Below are 18,474 nucleotides of genomic sequence, written 5' to 3' on the forward strand. Positions count from 1 at the left end.
TTCCCTCTCCCTTCCTGACTCAGGTCTTCTTAAGATGAGCAAAAAGCATGTAACACCAGATGTCACAACTGTCTCTGGGTGTAAGCTTTGTGTCTGCCTTCTCCTCTAGAATGGGAGTTCATGGGGCAAGAGCTAGTTCTCCCTTGCTCACTATTGCGCCCATAATGCTGAGATGCCGGAGATACAGTGCTGGTGCAAAAGAAGGAGAGGAAGGAGGAGAATGGAGTCAGGGCAGAGAGAAGACTATGAGTCATTGGATAACCGGAGCTGAGAAGACTGCCAGTTTCCAGAGATGGCCAGGGAAATGAGCTGAAGCTGAGGACCTTGAAGCTCTGGGGCAACTGCAAAGAACTATGAAAATGAACATCTTTGGTTGTCTCCACTGAGGAAGCAACCCTGCTTCCAGGTTTCGAGTCCCTTCCAATGAGGCAGGCAGGCAAGAATGAAAGGACTATCCCCCCAACTCTTTCCCCTCTTCCTGGAGCCCTCTCTGCCTCGGGAGGCTTGCTCTTTCCCCTTCTCCCACACACAAATGGATTGCTGGCTTGCCTCTCAGTGGGCTGGTTAATAAGCCCTTGGGTGACATGAATTGCCACCAGGCACTACGGGCCTAATGAGAATCATCTTCTTTAACTACTCCAGCACCTCCTATACCCAGGACCTGCAAGAGCCAGGCCAGCCCTCTCCGGGCTGCATCTCCAGTTCCAGGCAGATGTGGGGGTGGGGGAAGGGCTAGAGCAGCTCCCCTGGGTACCAGTGCCAAGCTGAAGCAGGGACACAGCCAGCAGCCAGAGTGGAGGGAGGATTTCAAGAGCGATCCAAGTCCATTTTCCATAAACAAAACGCCACTTTTCTGGATGAAAGGGAACTCACAGAGTCAGGAAGGCTACAAAGGAGTCAGGCAGACAGGGCCTGAGGGTTAAGCACAGGGTCCAGCATCACTGGTGGCTACCTTGTCCCACCCTCAATCTGACTGCATGGATAAGTGGGGAGGGGTGAACCTAAAGACCCATGTCCCCTCCCAAGAAGGATTGTGTTCATAGGATTGAAGACCTGTGCTGCCAAGGGCTGGCTGGAAACTAGGCCTTTGAGGATTGGGGCATGACACCGGGTGCTATAAAATCATTGCCATTGATCCAAAGACTGATAGACGGTTGACTTGTAGGGTCTGATCTTGGTTGCATTCTAAGGGAAGGGGCCTGGCGGTGCTGCTCCTCTCCCTTGTCAGCAGGTGCCCGGTCGAGTGTGCAAGAGGAGGCCATTCACCCCCACCCCAAGCAGGGCCTTGCAAAACAACCTGTAAGCAGACAACCCCTCCTCTCCTCCCCCTTCTTCTGCCGGCCAGCTGGGTCTGCCCCAGACTGCGCCTCCAGCTCCTCCGCTCCTCCGCGCACCGCACCGCACGAAGACGCAAAAACCCAAGAGCTCTCACGCGGCCGGATCCGAGAGGAGTTGGGCGCGGCAGCTAGGCTGACTCCCACCCTGGGTCCCTGGAAAGCCCCAAGCAGACTCTGGGGATGGGGGTAAGGTGCCCCCTACCCGCGCCTCTGGCAGAACGGCCGCAGAACACCTCCGGCTCCCGGCGGGGAGCTTGCATCCTTTGAAAAGGGACGTCGGCGACTGCGGTAGCATCTACACGGGAGAAACGCAGTCACCGCAATCGGTCGGCCCCTCTCGGTTCCAGCGCTAGGTTGCGTTAGGGAGGAAAAATAAACGTAAAACAGAGGAGAAAGGAAGTGCGAGGTGTGCCCCTGCCCGAGTCTCATTAAAGAGCCGAGCGCGCCCCCAGGCTGGGAATGCGGAATGGACACGTGGACAGACTAGGGGGAGCTGGGGGCGGGGGGAGTCTCCGTGGCGCGCGAGCCGTGGGCTGCGCGCTCTGGGGCCACGTGACCACGGGGAATCTGGGAGGGGAGGGAAAGAGAAGGGAGGGGGGAGCGAGCGCGCCAAGCTCAGAGCCCGCTCCTGCCCGGGTGGGCGCTGAATCCCGGACCCGAAAGGAAGGCGGTGAACGCGAGTGTGTGTCTCTCTCGAGTCATTTACGGCGGAGCAGCCGGCGCGAGCGCCGAGGAGGAGGCGGCGGCGGCGGCGACTGCTTCGTGCAACTGTGCCACCCCCCCGCCCCCGCCTCCTCTTCCTTTTTGCTCCTTGATTTTTCTACCCCCACACATGTCCATGGGGAGCCGGCCCCCCTACCGGCATCTCCTCTCCACTCGGCCCCGTAGGCACCAGCTGCCGCCTCCCCAGCCGGGGGCTGAGCAGGTGCTGGGTGCCCTGGCCCCGGGCTGCGCGCCCGCCTGTCGCCACCCGCAGCCCGGACTAGCGTGGCGATCCGCTCGCCCAAACTGACTCGGAGAGAGCTTGAGCAGATGCCCTGCCGCACCCACCCAGACGGTGGGAGAGCCAGCGTCCAGGGGCAGGGCGGGGGCGCAGGGAGGAGGAGGCGTCGGAGACGCTGAACCCCGGAAAAGTTCAAGGTTTGTGCAGGTCCCCCCAGGGAAGGCGAGGAGCGAGGCGGGGCAGAGCGCCCCTCTGCTGAGACCGCGAGACCTGAGAGAAAAGAGGGGTGGCCCGGAGCTGTCGCGGGCTGGCTGAGCCCTTCTTCATCCTGCAGCGTGATGGGTTGGAGGCTGGAGTCGACGCCCGGAGCAGGAAGGGCCCGGGTCCGCGCGCATTAGCTGGTTTTCCCGCTCCCTCGTTTCTCCAAGCTCAGTCTCCATGGGGCAGCCGGTTCCAGCCGCGCCACCCTCGCACCAGTCGCGGAGCCGCTGCCGGGCCAGGCGGCGCGGAGCCGGCCTATGCTGAGCGCTGGCCCCGGTAGAGACGAGGGAGCGCGCTGGAGTCCAAGAGCGAGCTCTGCGAGGGGACAGACATCTGGACGCCCACCTCGAGCTTTCCAACTGGGCGTCGCCTAGGGTGGTGGCGACCGGCGTCGCCCGTCTCGGCAGTGCACGGAAACTTTTCCTTCTCCAGATGGATTAAAGTTGTCTGGATTTTCTCTTTCTTTGCGAAAGAAATCGTTCATTTGCACCTGACCTGGGATTTTTATGTCGGGCTGCTGCAGGGCTCTTGGAAGAGGAAAGCGCGCTCTCCATGAGGGGTTACCGCCGAAACCAAGGAATTGGGGCTTGTTTTGGAAACCTGCACCCTTGAGCGAGTTCGGATTCGAGCTGGGCCGGGAAGCCAGAAGATCCCACACTTCGCTCTAGGCAGCCCCCGGGACGCCAGCGGCCACCGGGCCCCGGGACCGCACGTGCGGCTCCCCCCTCGCCTCACAGATCCTGCAGGGGGCACCAGCCCAGGGAGGTGGAGGCTCCTCCCGCCCGGAGCTGCGCCCCCACCAGCTCTGAGGGTGTAGCCCGTGGCGCCTGGGACGCCCCCACCTCTCAAAGTGTCCCCGAATTGTGCTCCCTGGACCCCTAAGTCTCGGCCGAGACAGCTGGGCGCCACGGCCACGCTGAGCTAGATGTAATCAAGCCCAGCTTGGGGCCAAGCCGTCGTCGACTGTTGCCCCTCGGACCCTACCCCCTCCACCTCGCCATGGCCCGGGAGATGTCGGGCCGCGGTGGCGCCGCCCTGCTCTGCCTCTCGGCGCTGCTCGCCCACGGTAAGTGTCGCGGCGCAGACTCCGGGGTGAAGATGCGGCGGGCGCCCCTGGAGGGGGCACGGGGAGGACCGCAGAAAGAAGAAACCCCATCCCCACCCCTTCTGGATTCTCCCGCGGGCTCTCAGCTCGCTCTGCAGCTCCGGATACCCCGGCCCTTGAGCCCTCCAGCGGGAACTGGGGCTGGAGCCCGCCGAGGGGACCAAGCCGGGCCCCAGAACAGGGTGGGGGAGGGGGTCGTTCCAATCTTCTCCGGTTGGAAAGAAGGGTCCAAACCCCAGAACGTGGGGGCGTGTCTGCCTACAGAAATCTAGAGAGATCTATTAGATCGCGCCGGGGCGCCCCAACGGTGGTGTTCCTTGCAGCCAGCCGGGCCGGGGGCTGTTGGGATAGCGTCTTGCCGGCCCTGACACGCAGGCCGGTGCGGGGCCGCGTCACCCGCTGCCTGGCTTCCTGCGGCGATGCTCGGGAAGGGAAGTGGAATGACAGTGGCCGGGAGCCGTGGCTGCCCGCCCGCCTGCCGCCCGCCCGCCGCCCGCCGCCCGCGGTCCTGTGAGCTGCATCTAAATGGCCGGCTTAGCTAGCCCGAGGGCGGGGGTCTGGGCAGCGGGCGCGGGCCGGGCCGCAGGCGGGCAGCGCGGAGGGAGCGGGCTCCGCGATCTCGCGGTCTGCAATCTGTTGCGTCTGCTCCCCAGGCTCGCCCGGGGCTCCGCGTTAAAGGGGTGGGACCAGGAGGGGCGAGGGTTGGCACGCGTCGGCAGTGGGACAGCAGGGGTACAGGTGGGGGCAGAGGATCTCTGAGCAACCCTCCCTCCCCCAATGAGAACTCAGACCAGACGCGAGGAGGCTGCAGCGGGCCTTCCGCAAGCTGGAGACACTCCAGGAGGCGAGGGGCGCTGACCCAGAGGGAGGGCCAGAGCTGCTGGAAGGAGGAGGATGAAGTGCGGCCCTCTGTTCCCTCCTGGTGTGTAAGCAGCAGACCCGGAAAACATTTCTCCAACCATAGGGTGAGGGGTGCTTCGATGTTCCACGCTGAGGGGTGAGCAGCAGACAGGATAGAGGGCCTCCGTAGAGCGGGCAGTGAGCACTCTGCCTGGTGGAGGACCCTCTGTGCCTCGTGCATAGCTTTTCCCCAGATATGCAGGGCCCTGGGAGCCTGTCCAAACATGCCAGTAGCGCTGGAGGTCTCTAACCAGGGCCTAACTGGGCCAGCCAGGGAGCATTCTCAAGGTTGAAAGAAGAAGACAAAGAACGGACTCTAGAATAGTATGAACCTGGGGCTAGGAGGGTGGTGGAAGCAAGCTGACCTTCTATGGGCGGGTTGGAGATCAACCTGCTGGAGGCTGGGGTGACCCCAGGGGAGCTGTTGTGATCCGTTCCCTAGAGACAGTTAACCTCCGGTCTTTAAGGAGTAATGGGCCGGACAGAGCCCCAGCAGGGAGTAGGGTCAGGGTGCTAGGACTGCAGCAGGAAGTAGAAATCTCCCACGGGGTGCAAGTCTGAGAATGAGGAGGGGTTGGGTGGGCCGCCTGTCTGCACACTGGAGCTTCAGGGGCTGGTTTGTGACTTGGCCTGGGAGCCAAGGAGTAAAGTGTTCAGCAGGAGGAAGCCAGGAGCTCAGGCCTGGGTCTAAGCATGGTTCTCACTCGTCTTGCATGTTGCTGTCAGAGTTCTTGGTCCCCAAAGCCAGCCATGGGCTGCTCAAACACTGTCACGTCTCGAGGTGCCCCTGCCCCCTCCCTCAGTCTGACATTAAAGGTTCTTCACCCCCTGTCTGCTCTCTAAGCCCTGATTCTGGCAGCCTTTGTGTCCTGCCTGCAGGTCCCTGTGAGTGTGAGCTCTGCCCCTTTTTTCCTGAGGCACCAGTGCTTTCTGTGCCAGGTAATCCTGGGGCAGTAGGTCAGAGCCATGGGCTTGCACTTCTGTCTGTCCACACAGCGAGGGCCAGCACCGTGCCAGCACGCAGTGCTCAGGGCCCCACAGCAGGAGAAGGGTCCTCAAGGAAGTGGGGTTGCGACCTCACCGAGCAGGCAGGCGTTCCCCATTCAGGCTCTCTGACTTCCTTTCCAAGCTCCTTCGCAGAGACCAGAAGTCCTTTTGATCTCATGCCTCAGTCTCCCCTTCCTCAGGGAAGGATGCCAGCAGATGTTTAAAATTTGAAGATTCCCCCCTAAATGAGTAAGGCCAAAAAAACAGAAATCGACTCCGTCAAGAAACAACACGAAACAAAGTTCATGTCCCCTGGACCATCCTCCTCCACGGCTTCCTGCCGCTCCTTCCTCTGTTAGAAAAAGGTTCATGGCCTTAATCTCAAGTCAAGCCAACTCTTGCTGGGTATTCTGGGCTATTCCAAGATGCTGAGGGTGGGGGCAACTGCAGTTTTTCATGCCTGGCAGGCTGCTAAGACCACAGGATTCTGACCACACAGCCAGCCAGGAGACCAAGTAGCCTGAGTTTCTGTCTGCCTCTGGCGCCACTGGGCAGGGTGACCTTGGGCTGCCTGCCTCATATCCCCCAGCTTCCATAGGGAGTGTGGTCTCTGGCCCATTCTTTCTCCCTTTCTGCCAGGACTGCTAGCAGAGATCACATGTGGATAGAGCCCCGCTCCCTTTCAGGGCCTGCTCAGCCTGTGGGCCTGCAGTATGGTGTGTCTGGGCGTCCCCTATAGTGTTCCCAGTCTCAGGGCTCTGTCTGGAGAACATCTATGATGGTCTCCTTCTTGTATCTGTTTTGAGGGAGACTCTCCTCCATTTTTACTTTTGAATGGGAGTTCAAGGGAGCAAGGTAGTGGTTAAATCTGTTGGGGAGCTGATTAGATCGGTTCCCTTACTCAGTAATTTTGCTGGCTCCCTTCTGCTTACTGGATCAAGGACACAGTCTTTGCCTGGGCATCTAAGGTCCTTTACAATTTTGTCCTCATCTGCATCTTCCTACCCATAGGACAGCCCTTGGACATCCTCTTATGTGCCTCATGAATCACCCCTCTTCTCACTCTCCTGCCTTTTTGTTCAGCACCTGCCAGCCCCTCCATCTGGAACACCCTTTCTCCAGAAATTCTTGTTTAGCCCAAATTCTTGTTTAGCTTCAAAGCCCAGCTCCAACCTCACCGCCTCCATGGAGCCTTCCTTGATTCTATCTGGCTCTTTAGTGGGCCCTCTGCCCGCACATGAGGACTTCAACACTCTCTGTTGCTACCTTGGCACTAGATGCTGTCTTTCATGCATAGCTGCCAGACTGGCATGCTCACCTGGGCAGGGTGTGGGCAGGCGTGCTTGGCTGAACCATGCTTCAGATCTGCTCATACTTGCTTTGGGGGCAAGAGCCGTGTCTGCTATGTTTTTGCCTCATTCTCCAGTGCTTCACCCATGTAGGTGCTCACAAGGCTGGATGGAGCCTCAGGGTGTAGGGCAGAGAGGGATGGGAGACTGGAGGAGATAGGCAGAGATGCCAAAAGAGAGCAAGAGGGCGGAGCAGGCCCTTGCCATCCCCTTGAGCGGCTCATGTAAGAGCATGGTCTCAGTTGACATGTTAAGACGTGGTCTCCCAGAATATGAACGTAGTGTCCCACGATGCGCTGCGTGCTTGATCTCCAGCCTGTTCCCCAGAAGTTCTCCTTCCAATTTTGTCCATCCTCCTCACCCGCCTGATGACCCCAGCTTGGGCCCCTTTGGAAACCCAGGGGAACCAGATATGCACTGGGCCTTGGTGCCTTCACTGCTGGCATTGTGCCTGTCTTTCTTCTCCCGCATCGTCTTCTGTCTGGCCACATACAGCCGTATGCCACCACACAGCTTTGTTAATGTTTAAGACCAGTAGGTGGGGATGTGTTATAAACTTGGTGGCAGAAAATGAGCTTTATTGGAATCCATTCTGAGGATGGCTAGGTGCTGCGCAGCGGGAGGCGCGGGCACTGTGACTATCAGGGCTGGGCCCTGTGTCTCCTCAGCCCTGCTGGGGCCTGTCTGGACCTGTAGGGTGTGAGTACAAGGCTGCCACAGAAACTGAACTCCTGCAAGGTACCACCTCCCACCACCAGGGTCTGGCTCCTTTCCTTGGAAGGTCTCACTTTGTTGCTCTGTGTGTCACAATGTCCACAACACTAAAAAAGATCACAAAACCACCCAGTGCAAGCTCTGTGTGGATGAGGAAGTGGATACCCAGAGGAAGGGGCTGGCCAACTAACTCCACAAGTTAGTTTTGGAACCAGGGCTAGCCCCAGAGCCTACGCTTGTTCCTGGAGTGGCAGCCTGCCCTGGACCACTAGGCAGGTTCTCTCTCCACCACCCCTCTGTCTGCAGCCTCCTGCAGAGAGATCCTTCTAGCCTTGGGTTAGCCTCTGGTCCTAGCAGTCTAGCTAATCAAGTAGTAGTAGGCTTGTTAATACACCCAAGCAAGCACTACAAAAGAAATATGGGACAGACCGCTCGGCTCGAGGCCTCCTCCCCAGCTTCCTGTCAAGAGCTCTATGCCCATTTGCTAGGAGAGGCAAGGCCCCAGATTTGTGACATCCAAAGCAGTTTGAAATCACAGTCCTCAGAATGCAGGGCATCTGGGTTCAAACCCTGACAACCATCAATTTGCTGCATAGCCCCAGGCATTTCATCTCCTCCCTGGATTTTGTTTTCCTCCTCTGCCAGAGGAAAGGAGAAGCGCTATCCCAGCCCCATCCACCTCTCCATGAGGGTCTGGGATGGAGAAGGCCCTGCCTTCCTTCACATCCTCCTCGCCCCCTCCCTCGGGGCCTCAGTAGATGCTAACAAGTGGATCTTCTCCTCCCCATCCCTCCCCAGGGTCTTTCTTAGCCCTTCCCTGCCCGCGCTCACACAGAATTTTAATAAGAAATTAATGAACCAGTGTGTGCATGTATTTTTTAAGAAAATAAATGTCTTTTCCTATTTTCCTTCTCTGTCTTTTTAAATGCAAAGAAAAGTGGGCCTCTTTATTATCAATTCAGCTGGCTCTGCCATCTCCAGCAGTCCCTGAGAGGGGAACAAGGATCACAGGACATACCAATGTAGTGACACAGACAAGGCCCTCAGAGCCGTCCCAGCACCCCGGGGCTGAGACTGTAGAAGTCATTACCTCTTTTCCACTGTCTTGCTGGCCACTTTCAGCTCCTCCTGCCTCCCGGCCGCCCCTCACCCCACACACCTTCACCCCAGGCCCCTCTGGCTAGCAGACAACCCAGCAGGGTGAAGTGGAAAATGGAGCAATTACCTAGATAATTCAGTGCTGGTTCCACGAATGAATGCAAGAATGAATAATTCAGTGCAAAAAAAAAAAAAAAAAAAAAAAAAGATAGGAAGGATAATTGAAGAAAATCTCTTTTTGCCTAAATTATCAAGATAATTATTTGCCTTTGGAAAGTTCTCCTCTTTATCAAGCTTCTGTCCTTCATGCTGCATTCTCATTGACACCCTTTTTTTTGCCTATGAAGCTGGGCATCTGGTTACTCTCCTCACTTGAACGACTTTTCATATTCCATTCAAAGTGGGACAGAAGGCAGGATGTATGTTTGCTGGTGGACTTTTTCGGTTTGACTTTTCCTGGGCCTGTCTCTCTTGAACCTCCTTGGGGCTGAGAGAATGATGTAACCAGGGTCATCAGGATGGACGGCTGCCTCTTAAAATGATCTAGGTTCTCCAAGGGGTCTCTAAGAATCCCACGTTGTTAGACATTGACCGCACAGGGCAGGCTCCTGGCCCAGAGAGAGAACAAGTATCCGGAATACCTCTGCCCTTAACTTGAAGCTCTCCCAGGAATACAGCCCTGGAGGTGTCTTTTAAACCAGCAGGCTGATTGGCAGGCTCTATTTTTCTAAAGGAGAACAAGGAGGAAGAGACATCGTTCCTGCCCTCAGAAGCACCCAGTATTACTGAGTGGCATCTTCAGAGAGCCCCAGATCTGATAAGAGAGGCACAGCTCCACCCTCACTGATGGCCTGTGTCCCCCTTGCGTGGGAGGGTCTGACCGTGATGGAGATGATCTCCCTAAAGTAGGACCCACCTGGCAGCCCTCCTTCCCTGAGAGCTGTTGGGCCTGGCTCCAGCCTGGAGGCAAACATATTTTTGGCAGCTTGGCTCCATGAAGCAGCAGACTTGTGGTGGAGAGGGGAAAGGTACTGGAGAGAGCTAGGAGTGCAGGCACTCTGTGCACACCCGCTAGGTCACAGTCACGCACTGTCACGCTCCAGAGTCCTAGCAGCTCTCTGCAGTTAGATCCGTGGTCCCATTTAGTTCTCACAGCGGTGGCTACATGAAGGCAGCATTGTGATCTCCTGTCACAGAGGACAAAGCTGAGGCCCAGGGGAGTTACGGCCACACTGGCTCTTGAAGTCAGTCATTGATTGCACACAGAGGGTTTCTTGTCATACCTTGCTGTCCCGGTGGGTAGGGACTAAGTGGAGACTCAGGCAGAGAGACACAAGGGGCCCCATGAGCCTGAACCCAACTCACCCCATTGGGACCCTCCAGTCTCACCCGGGACCCTCTGGTCTTTCCTCTTCTGGCTTCTTCCAGGCTTTTTTCCAGTTCAGGACCTTCATGCATGCTGTTCCCTCTGCCCCAGAGCACTCTCCCGCCTCATCAACCAAGCTGCCTTCAAGCTGGAGTGCGTACACCACTGCTTCCATCCTCAGATAAATGAGCACCTGCTACCCCCTGCAAACCATTCAGATTTCCCATGTTTTGAATTGTGTATGGCCTGGCTTCCCTGCTGACAGTGCGCTCAAAGGGACTGGGGTGGTGTGACCGTATCCCTACTATTGCACTCCCAGACCTCTCTGCTGTAATATGATGATTGGCCAAATGAATCAATTCATGAACCCTTGTACACAGACACCTTGTCATATTCACCCTGAGTATTCACGGGTGCTTACTGTATCCCTATACACCCAGGCACCATTCTGGGTGTTCAGTCACAATCAGTGGACATAACACAACATCCCTGTGCTCTCAGAGTCTCTGTTTTGGCAGGGGGCGGTTAATAATATATTTATTAAGTAAATTAGATATGTTAGAAAGCAAAAAGAAGGCTGAGGGGAAATGGGAATCCTAAGGGGTGTGGGTGTGTTGTGGAGGGACTGCAGCATTAAAACAGAGGATCATTTGAGAAAACGACAGCTAGCGCAGATTGGAGGAAGTGAGAAACAAACTAGCCCCTTATCTGCACAAGGTTGTGACAGCCTCTGGGCGGGCAGAGGGGACAGCCCCTGTCAGAGTCCAGGGGCACAGGCTTGGCCATTCAAGAAGCAGAAAGGAGGTCAAAGGGCCTGGGGCACTGTGAAGGGTGGGGTGGGCTCTGTGGGCTGGGGTGAGACCATGGACTCCAGGCTGAGTGAGACGGGAGCCAACACAATGGAGGCCAAATGCCAGCTGCTATCTCTGCAGGGCGTTTGGGATGCTAAGCAACTTTTAGCTTCTTTCGTCATTTCTAATTCTTTTAATTAATTATCTACCTTCATTAACAACAACAACAACAAGATCTCCCAAGGGGCAGTGGGGATCACATGTACATGTCTGGCCTGATTTTATACCATCCTGATGGGCGGTGGGGGGGCAGTTCTCAGGGACTGCAAAGCCCCATTTTCTTTCAGTCCACAGACACCCCACAGTGACTCCAGGTTACCTGCTGCTTTGACCTCTCTACCTGTCCCTGTTTTATGCCTGCAAGTGTCTTAGTTGGTGGCTTCTCCTGCCACCACCGGCCACTCCCCATTGTCACATCCTTTGGCTAAGGAGATGACCTGCCAAGGGATGACTCCTGCCCTATGCTGTCCTGGCACTCCTGGGGACAGACAGGCTCATGGGGCCTTTGTCCAATAGGAAAGAACTCTTGAATTGGAAATAGGAAAAATTGCCATTTTCTCAGCTGCCAACACAGCAGAGAAATGATCTCAATTTTCCGTGGCTGTTCTCAGCAGGAGAAAAACTGCCAGCAGCCAGCCCATGCATGAGAAGTCTGAAATACTTGGGACAGGAGGCTGGGCTGGGTTGGGGGGTGGGCTGAGAGGCAGTGGAGCTGATCCAGTTGGGCGCTCTGAATGCCCGTGGGGGTCACTGCCAGGTCATTTTCCTCTTCCTTCAGCCCCCACTAGATGCACACCTATGTCTGAGCCCCTTGTATTATTTAATTATCTTCGTAGTTGCATATTATTGAGCACTTATTATGTGCCACACCATGCTAACCACTAGGGTCATCATCCAGGAAGCCAGCAGCAGTAGATCCTGTCCTGTTTCAACATGGTCTCAATGTTCATAGCTTTCCTTCTCTACCCTCACCTTTTTCCCTGCACTCACCTCTAAAATCAAGCTACCTGGCTTTATCACTTCCCATGTGATTTGGGGCAAGTTGCTTAATCGCTCGTTTTCAAGTGATTACCGAAATACTCCACTTACAGGGCCATTGAGATGATTCAGTGAGTTATTACAAACATTGGGAGTCACGCCTAGCCCATACAAGGGTATAAAAGTGACCGCTGTCAATACTCTTGCTGTTAACTTTATTAGCACGTGCCAACTGCTGTGTTCAGTATAAAGATAAAGGAATACAATGTCTGCCCCATGAGGAGTTTCTGATGCAGTGTCCCAGGGAGATGAGCCATGTCTGCACAGACGGTGATCAAATGCAGAGTCACAGATACTTAGGAGGACAGAGTGTTATGGAAGGAGAGAGAGAAATTCTGTAACTGCTAGAGGGATCCTGGAGGCTTCATGGAGGAGTGTGACATCAGCAGACCTTGACCGGTTCTAGAATCTGCTTCGGAAGACGAGTCACTCGATATTTCCTGTGTCTGATATCCTGGGAAAGACAGAAACACAGGGCAAAATCAGTTGCAGGGCTTCTAGCGCTCAGAGTCTGGGGTGAAGGGAAGGGGGACAGGCCGCCTGTGAAGAGTACAGGACCTGAGGCTGAAACCTGGGTACATTTTTTTAGCCAAATGATCTGTTAAGACCTCTCAGCATTGTGACCCTGTGCTCCCTGGAATGCTAGAGGATCGTTGAGAGTTATGGAGGATGAGCATGACCCGTTCAAAGAGAAATTCTTAATTGCTCAGTAGGGAGGAATTTGCAAGTTGTTACTGCAGCTGATGAGGGAGCAGAGGTCTTAGAACAGGAAATGACCAGCAGTAGTCATCCACGGTACCACCACCTGGCAAAGAACCCAATTTTAGGACCAGAAGGAGGGGCCCCAGTGTGAGTGCCAGCTCTGCCACTTTCCTGGGTCTTGGTTTCTACCTTTGTAAGGGTGGATGGCGGGTAGATGGGAAGCTCAGTGTTTGGAACTGCCAATATGATCTTAACAGCCTGAGCTAGGAGAGTAGAAGGGACTCGCCTGTCACTCACAGCCATTTCTGACCCCTGGCAGTGCAGAAGTGTCTTTACCATCCTGTGTGAGGGATGCAGAAAATAGCCCAGTAAGAGGGTCCAGAGTGACAGGATCCCCTCGCTCTTTTGAATGGAGACCCAGCCTCCCTTCTGGTTCCACATCCAACTGTCAATCAGGATGCCAAAGGGCCAGATCTGCCCAAGGGTTTTATCATCGTGGATCCAGGAAGGCCTCAGAAGTCGGAGAATGGGAGTGGGTTCAGAATCACACTGACAAGTTCCAGTTCCTGCCTGCCCCAGCACAGCTGTGTGACCAGGGGCAGAGGACCTGCCTGACCTTCTCTCTGAGACTCAGTGTCCCCATCTGACAGCGGCACTTCTCAAGCTGTCACTGCAAGGATGAGAGCCCACCATGGAAGCTCCCTGAACAAATGCCGCGCCTGCCGCAGGGGCTCAGTAAACACTGGTTTCTTTCCTCCCTTTTTTGCCTACAGCCTGCTGGGAAGCACGTTTACACAGTGCCAAAGGCTTCCCAGAGAGCTGTTTTCTGGTGGTTGGGTTTTTCGTTTTGTTTTGTTTGGGGTCTTTTTTTTTAATCCCTTGGTGCCTGCTAGCGACATGCTGCTAGTGTTTGAAACAGGGGTGGCCAGCTGCTGGCCCCTGCTCCTGCCTCCCTCATCCTCTCTCCAGAGAACGGACCACAGGCCTCAGCCCACATTCCCAGCGCCGCTACAGCCCAGCAGGGTGGAGGAGGCCTTCCCTGGCCACAGCTGGTACCCTGCCATGATGTCAGGCTTTTGCCTGGCTGATGAGGCCACTGCTTCCCAAAATTTGCGTCCCTGTTGTAGCACCCCCCAAGGTGGGCACAGAGGTCTCTACATGCTACAGAGCAGGCAACTCATGCCAGAGCCAGGAAGTTTCTGACATGGAGCCTGGGCCTCCCTGATCCTGCACTGTGTCCCTAGGATCCTGGTCCTAGAGTATCTCCTCTGCGCTTAGCAGGTGACCACAAGCATTTCACTCTCTTCAGCCTCAGTTTCCTCACTTTCCAACAATGGCTAAAAGCCCTACCCATCCTGCAGGGGCACTGGGGGTGGGTGATAGGGCTGTGCCCCTCACCTGGTCTAATCAGCTCTCAGGAAGCAGTTACTATAACTGCTGAGTCCTTTTTTTGGCAGTGCAGGGGATTGATCCCAAGGTCTTCCCAAAGAGCTACATACGCAGCTCTTTTTATTTTATATTTTGAGACAGGGTCTTACTAAGTCACTAAGTCACTCAGGTGAGATTCAAACTGAGATCTTTCTGCCTCAGCCTTCCAGAGTGCTGAGATTACAGGTATGTGCCACCACACCTAGCAGTAACTGTTGATTTCTTGATGGTGTCCTGAGTATCAGGGAGCCCTAGTTACTGCCAACCCAGAGACTCCAACCCCATTCTCCTGCCATATTCTTCCTCTGCTTCTGCTATTGGCTTCCTGTGGCCTGTCCTTCCAGCCCACTGTGCATGGGAGACGAGTCCTTCCTCCCAATGGGGTTTGGGAGCCCTGTCTTTGAAATCCAGGCTGTTGAGCTGGATCAGCACTATCTAGTAGAATTACAACAGGAGCTGTGTGTCTGATGTATATTTTTCTAGTTATCGCATGAATAAGAACAAAGAGAAACAGATGAAATTAATTTAAATAGTGTATTTAACCAAGATATCCACAAGACCGTCATTTCAACGTGTAATCCATATGAGAAGTTATGAATGAGAGATTTTGAGTTCTCGTTTTCTTTCTTTTGTACTGAATCTTCAAAATGCCCGTGTGCATTACATACTTCGCAAAGCGTACTCAGTCCTAGCTAGCCCCAGCTCAGTGGCCTCGCAGCTACTCATGGTGGGCAGCGGCATGCCTGACAGTGTTGGGCTGGATGCAGCCTGAGGTCCCCACCACATGCTCCCCCTGGGGACTGTTTCCAGGGCACTCAGGTCGGGATGTTGGCACTGTGAACTGGGCCCACCCTCCTGCTTCCCGCAGTTCTTCTTGGAAGTCCCCTGCCCCACTCAGAGCTATCCCAGCCCTGGCGTGATTCCCGCTGGCCATCGACACTCCCACTGTATCCAAGAAGCTGTGCCCAGGGAGACCACTGTCCTCCCCTGCCAGGAGGTTCTGTACACCCAAGTCAGATCATGTCACCCTTCTGCTCGGAAGCCTCCACCTCACCGGGAGTGGAAGCCAAAGTCCTTACAGCAACTCACAAGGCCGCTGAGGTTGTCTCTGTTCCCGACATTGCCTCCCTGACCTGCTTGGTGCCAGTCACACTGGCGGCTTCTTTCCTGTCCCCAACACGTCAGGCAGGGAGCCTTGGAGACCTGGCCTTGCTGTCCCTTGGCCTGTTGTTTTCATCTCTTCTAGCTCTTTCAGGTGTCCCCCAAATGCATCTCACCAGAATGGCCCTCTCCAGCCACCTCTATCCCCTCACTCTGCTCTTTTTTTCTACACATATTGCAGAGTTGTGCGTCTGCTTGTCCAGAGACTGACGCCCCTCCCACACACCTACACACTGGAATGGGAGCCCCTGTGAACAAGGCCCACATCTTTTTGTTTGCTGCTGTACCCCCAGCACTGGGACCAGGGCCCAGCACAGAGAAGCTCAGCATGTACTTGAGAGATGAGGAATCAGTCACAGAGGCGGCTCCTTCCCATCCTCTCACCCTCTCCATCAAGGGGCCCCTAGGAAGACAGATTGGTAGCTATATGGGTGACAGGGACCTGAGGTGGAAAATATATTCCTTCATTCACTCAACACATTCGTCTGCCAAATCCTAGCTATGTGCTCTTGGGGGAAATTACTTACCCTGTCAGTGGCTCAGTTTCCACACTTAAGCAAGATACTAAGATATAACAATCTGCGTGGAGTTGTTATCATGGATAAATGAGTTAAAGCAGGTAAAGGGCTTGGAGTCATGCCTGGCTTCTAGTACGTGCTCAGTAAAAGCTATTGTTTTATTCAGCATATGCCTTTGAATGCTTCCTGTATGCCAGACACCATGGCAAATACCAGGCATGGGATAATGGAGACACAGTGACCAGCTGATCTGGAGCAAGAATGAAGAGAAGCTCAGTGTTATGTAACGTAATCTATCCCAGGGTGGCGGAGGTACCCGAGAACACCTGGACTCACCTGGAGTCTGGGAGAGAACAGGTGTGGCTTCCTGTCATTTTCCTGCAATCACTGTGGAAGTCTTTGTGAACTAGCCAGTTGAATTTCAGCAGCAACATGGGGTGACCATTTTACCCAGAGCTCTCCCACCTGGCTACTACAGTGTACTAGAAAGGGAAGAGCCAAGGAGTTGGGGACCTCAGCTCTGCCCCCATCCGAGGGGAATCACCTCTACTCCCTAAGCTTCAGTCTTATCTGTGAAGTGGGCTAAGTGCCACCATTGCCTGCATCCTAGATCATGGGTATTCAATGAGCTGATGCATGTCCCTGCATCTTAGCCAACAAGAGATACTGTACTACTAAATATTAGCAAGTAGGATTCACTGCTGTTGCCCGCATCATCAGGACTAGCCCATGAGAAGAAGACCAGCCTGAACCTCCTTGCCATGTGCCCTGCATGGAGTTGGCACCCCATCAGTGCTGGGGAACAACCCCGCAAACCATCTGCACTCTGCTGTCCACTCGAGACTGTGGCTCAGCCGGGCCCTCACTGAGGTGAGATCCCTAAAGTTAAAGAAACGTACACCAGGAGAACTAGAAGGGGACTGGGGTTTCCTCTCACTTGGAACCATCCTTGTTTTAAAGGTGAGAAGGCGAAAGTCCAGAGAGGAAAAAGATTGGCCCCGTTTGCATGGCAGTCGAGAATTGCAAAGTCAGGGCTGAGACCCACATCATGCCTGACTCCTAGACCAACCGCTGATTTCCAGCACTGGTGTTGGGTGTGGGCACAGCATAGCAAAGAATCCCTGGTGGAAGCTGGTTGATCACAGGTTGGGACCCCCAACTCCAGCTTCCGGGGCCATATCTGGAAGACGGGTCTCAGCAGGCTTGGTGTTTATAAGAGGTAACCAGATTCCATCTCCGATAATCACATCACAAATAGCATGAGGTGTGAACTATGAGGAAGGCTTTGCTAAGTGTGTGAGTAGTTTTCCCTCTGCTCCCTTCTCTGCAATATAATCCTTACCTCATCCTTTTCACTTCTTTCTCTCTCTCTCTCTCTCTCTCTCTCTCTCTCTCTCTCTCTCACACACACACACACACACACACACACACACACACACACACGTAGGCTGTACTCCCTGCACGTCAAGTTCAGACCTCTGCTCTCAGCTTAGTGAAGGCCATCTAGGTCCTTGTCCAGCCTTGGAAGAGATCTTTCCCCTTCCCTGTCTGGGATGTAGTTGGGAGGAATATATATTTGAAGGTCAGGTTCTGGCTCTGAAACCCTCCCTTTTCTCCCTCTGTGACCAACGAATATGGAGCCTTGGCAACTTAACAGTGCACGTACACAAGCCTCACCCATGAAACTGGTACCCACCATCCCCGTCTAGATGAGCAAACTGACACACAGCGACGATCCAGCTCATAGAGACAGCAAGTGGCAGAACGGGACCCCAGCTCTAGAAAATGGCTTCTTCCTCTCAGGTGCTAGGTCCCTGGGCCTCTCCTCCAGCCTTTAATGTCATAGCCATTCTGCTTGGTCCAGGGCCATCCACTTTGCTTGGGTAGGTGCTCCAGACACAAAAGCGTCACTGAGTTATGGAGTGGCTTATCCACTAGACCTGGCTTCCCTCTGCGTCAGCCCACTGCCCAGCATATGCTCCCTATGCCAGGCCTTTCCTCGGCCCCTAGCCATTGCCCTGATCTCAGAGGCCTGCAGCCCTCCTCCCTTGGAAACCAGACTCTCCTCCTTCATGTCCCTGCAAAGCTGATTTGCATAAAACCATCCCCGGGCCCTGCCTTTAAAAGTCTTCATCTTTTCTCTTCTCCCTAAATGGCCCCTAAATGATTTCTGTAAATTGCTCTAAGTAGCTCAAAAAAAAAAAAAAAGAAGAAGAAATAATAATAACTCAGAGGCTGGCTGCCTGACCGGAATGTCGATGGCCCACCTCCCGAGGCCGCAGCTCCTGGTTCCTTCCCGCGGGGTATCCAGACCCACAGCCCCTCTGTTCCAAGGCCAGAGAGGGCGGGTGGTGCCTCCAAGCCTGAGCTTTGCCCCCACCCTCAGGCAGGAGGTTTCCCAGGTCAAGGCCAAGACCCTGTGAGACTGGGAGCTTCCCAGGGCAGCAGCGCCCGCTCACACTGGGGACTCTCCCAGAAGAGAGCCTGCCTTCCTCACCAGTCCGTGGGTCCTCCAGAAAGCACTGCCTGTCTCATTAGGCTCGGAGCTTCCTCGGGAGAGCTGTGCCTGCCCCTCCAGACTGGGGCTCCCTCTGGGCAGGGCCGGGGGACACTCAGTGGAGCCTCTAGTTCTAGCTTTCCTTATTCTGCTTCCAGCTCTCTTACCAAGCCTCAGTTCTTTCACTCCAGCTTAGAAATCTAGGTTCTGATCTTAGAC

General features: G+C 54.9%; 1 protein-coding gene across 1 annotated transcript in view; it reads left to right on the plus strand.

The window, feature by feature from the left end:
* The first annotated feature begins 1,993 nt into the window (after nt 1–1,993).
* Tmem132e (transmembrane protein 132E) overlaps nt 1,994–18,474 on the plus strand; it is a 52,586-nt gene continuing 36,105 nt past the window's right edge. Inside the window, exon 1 of the mRNA XM_005402843.2 lies at nt 1,994–3,607. Coding sequence (XP_005402900.1) covers nt 3,541–3,607 — 67 coding nt within the window. The 5' untranslated portion in view covers nt 1,994–3,540. The remainder of the gene's footprint in view (nt 3,608–18,474) is intronic.

The sequence above is a fragment of the Chinchilla lanigera genome, unplaced genomic scaffold (assembly GCF_000276665.1).
Source record: "Chinchilla lanigera isolate Chin_1 unplaced genomic scaffold, ChiLan1.0 scaffold00080, whole genome shotgun sequence".
Lineage (NCBI taxonomy): Eukaryota > Metazoa > Chordata > Mammalia > Rodentia > Chinchillidae > Chinchilla > Chinchilla lanigera.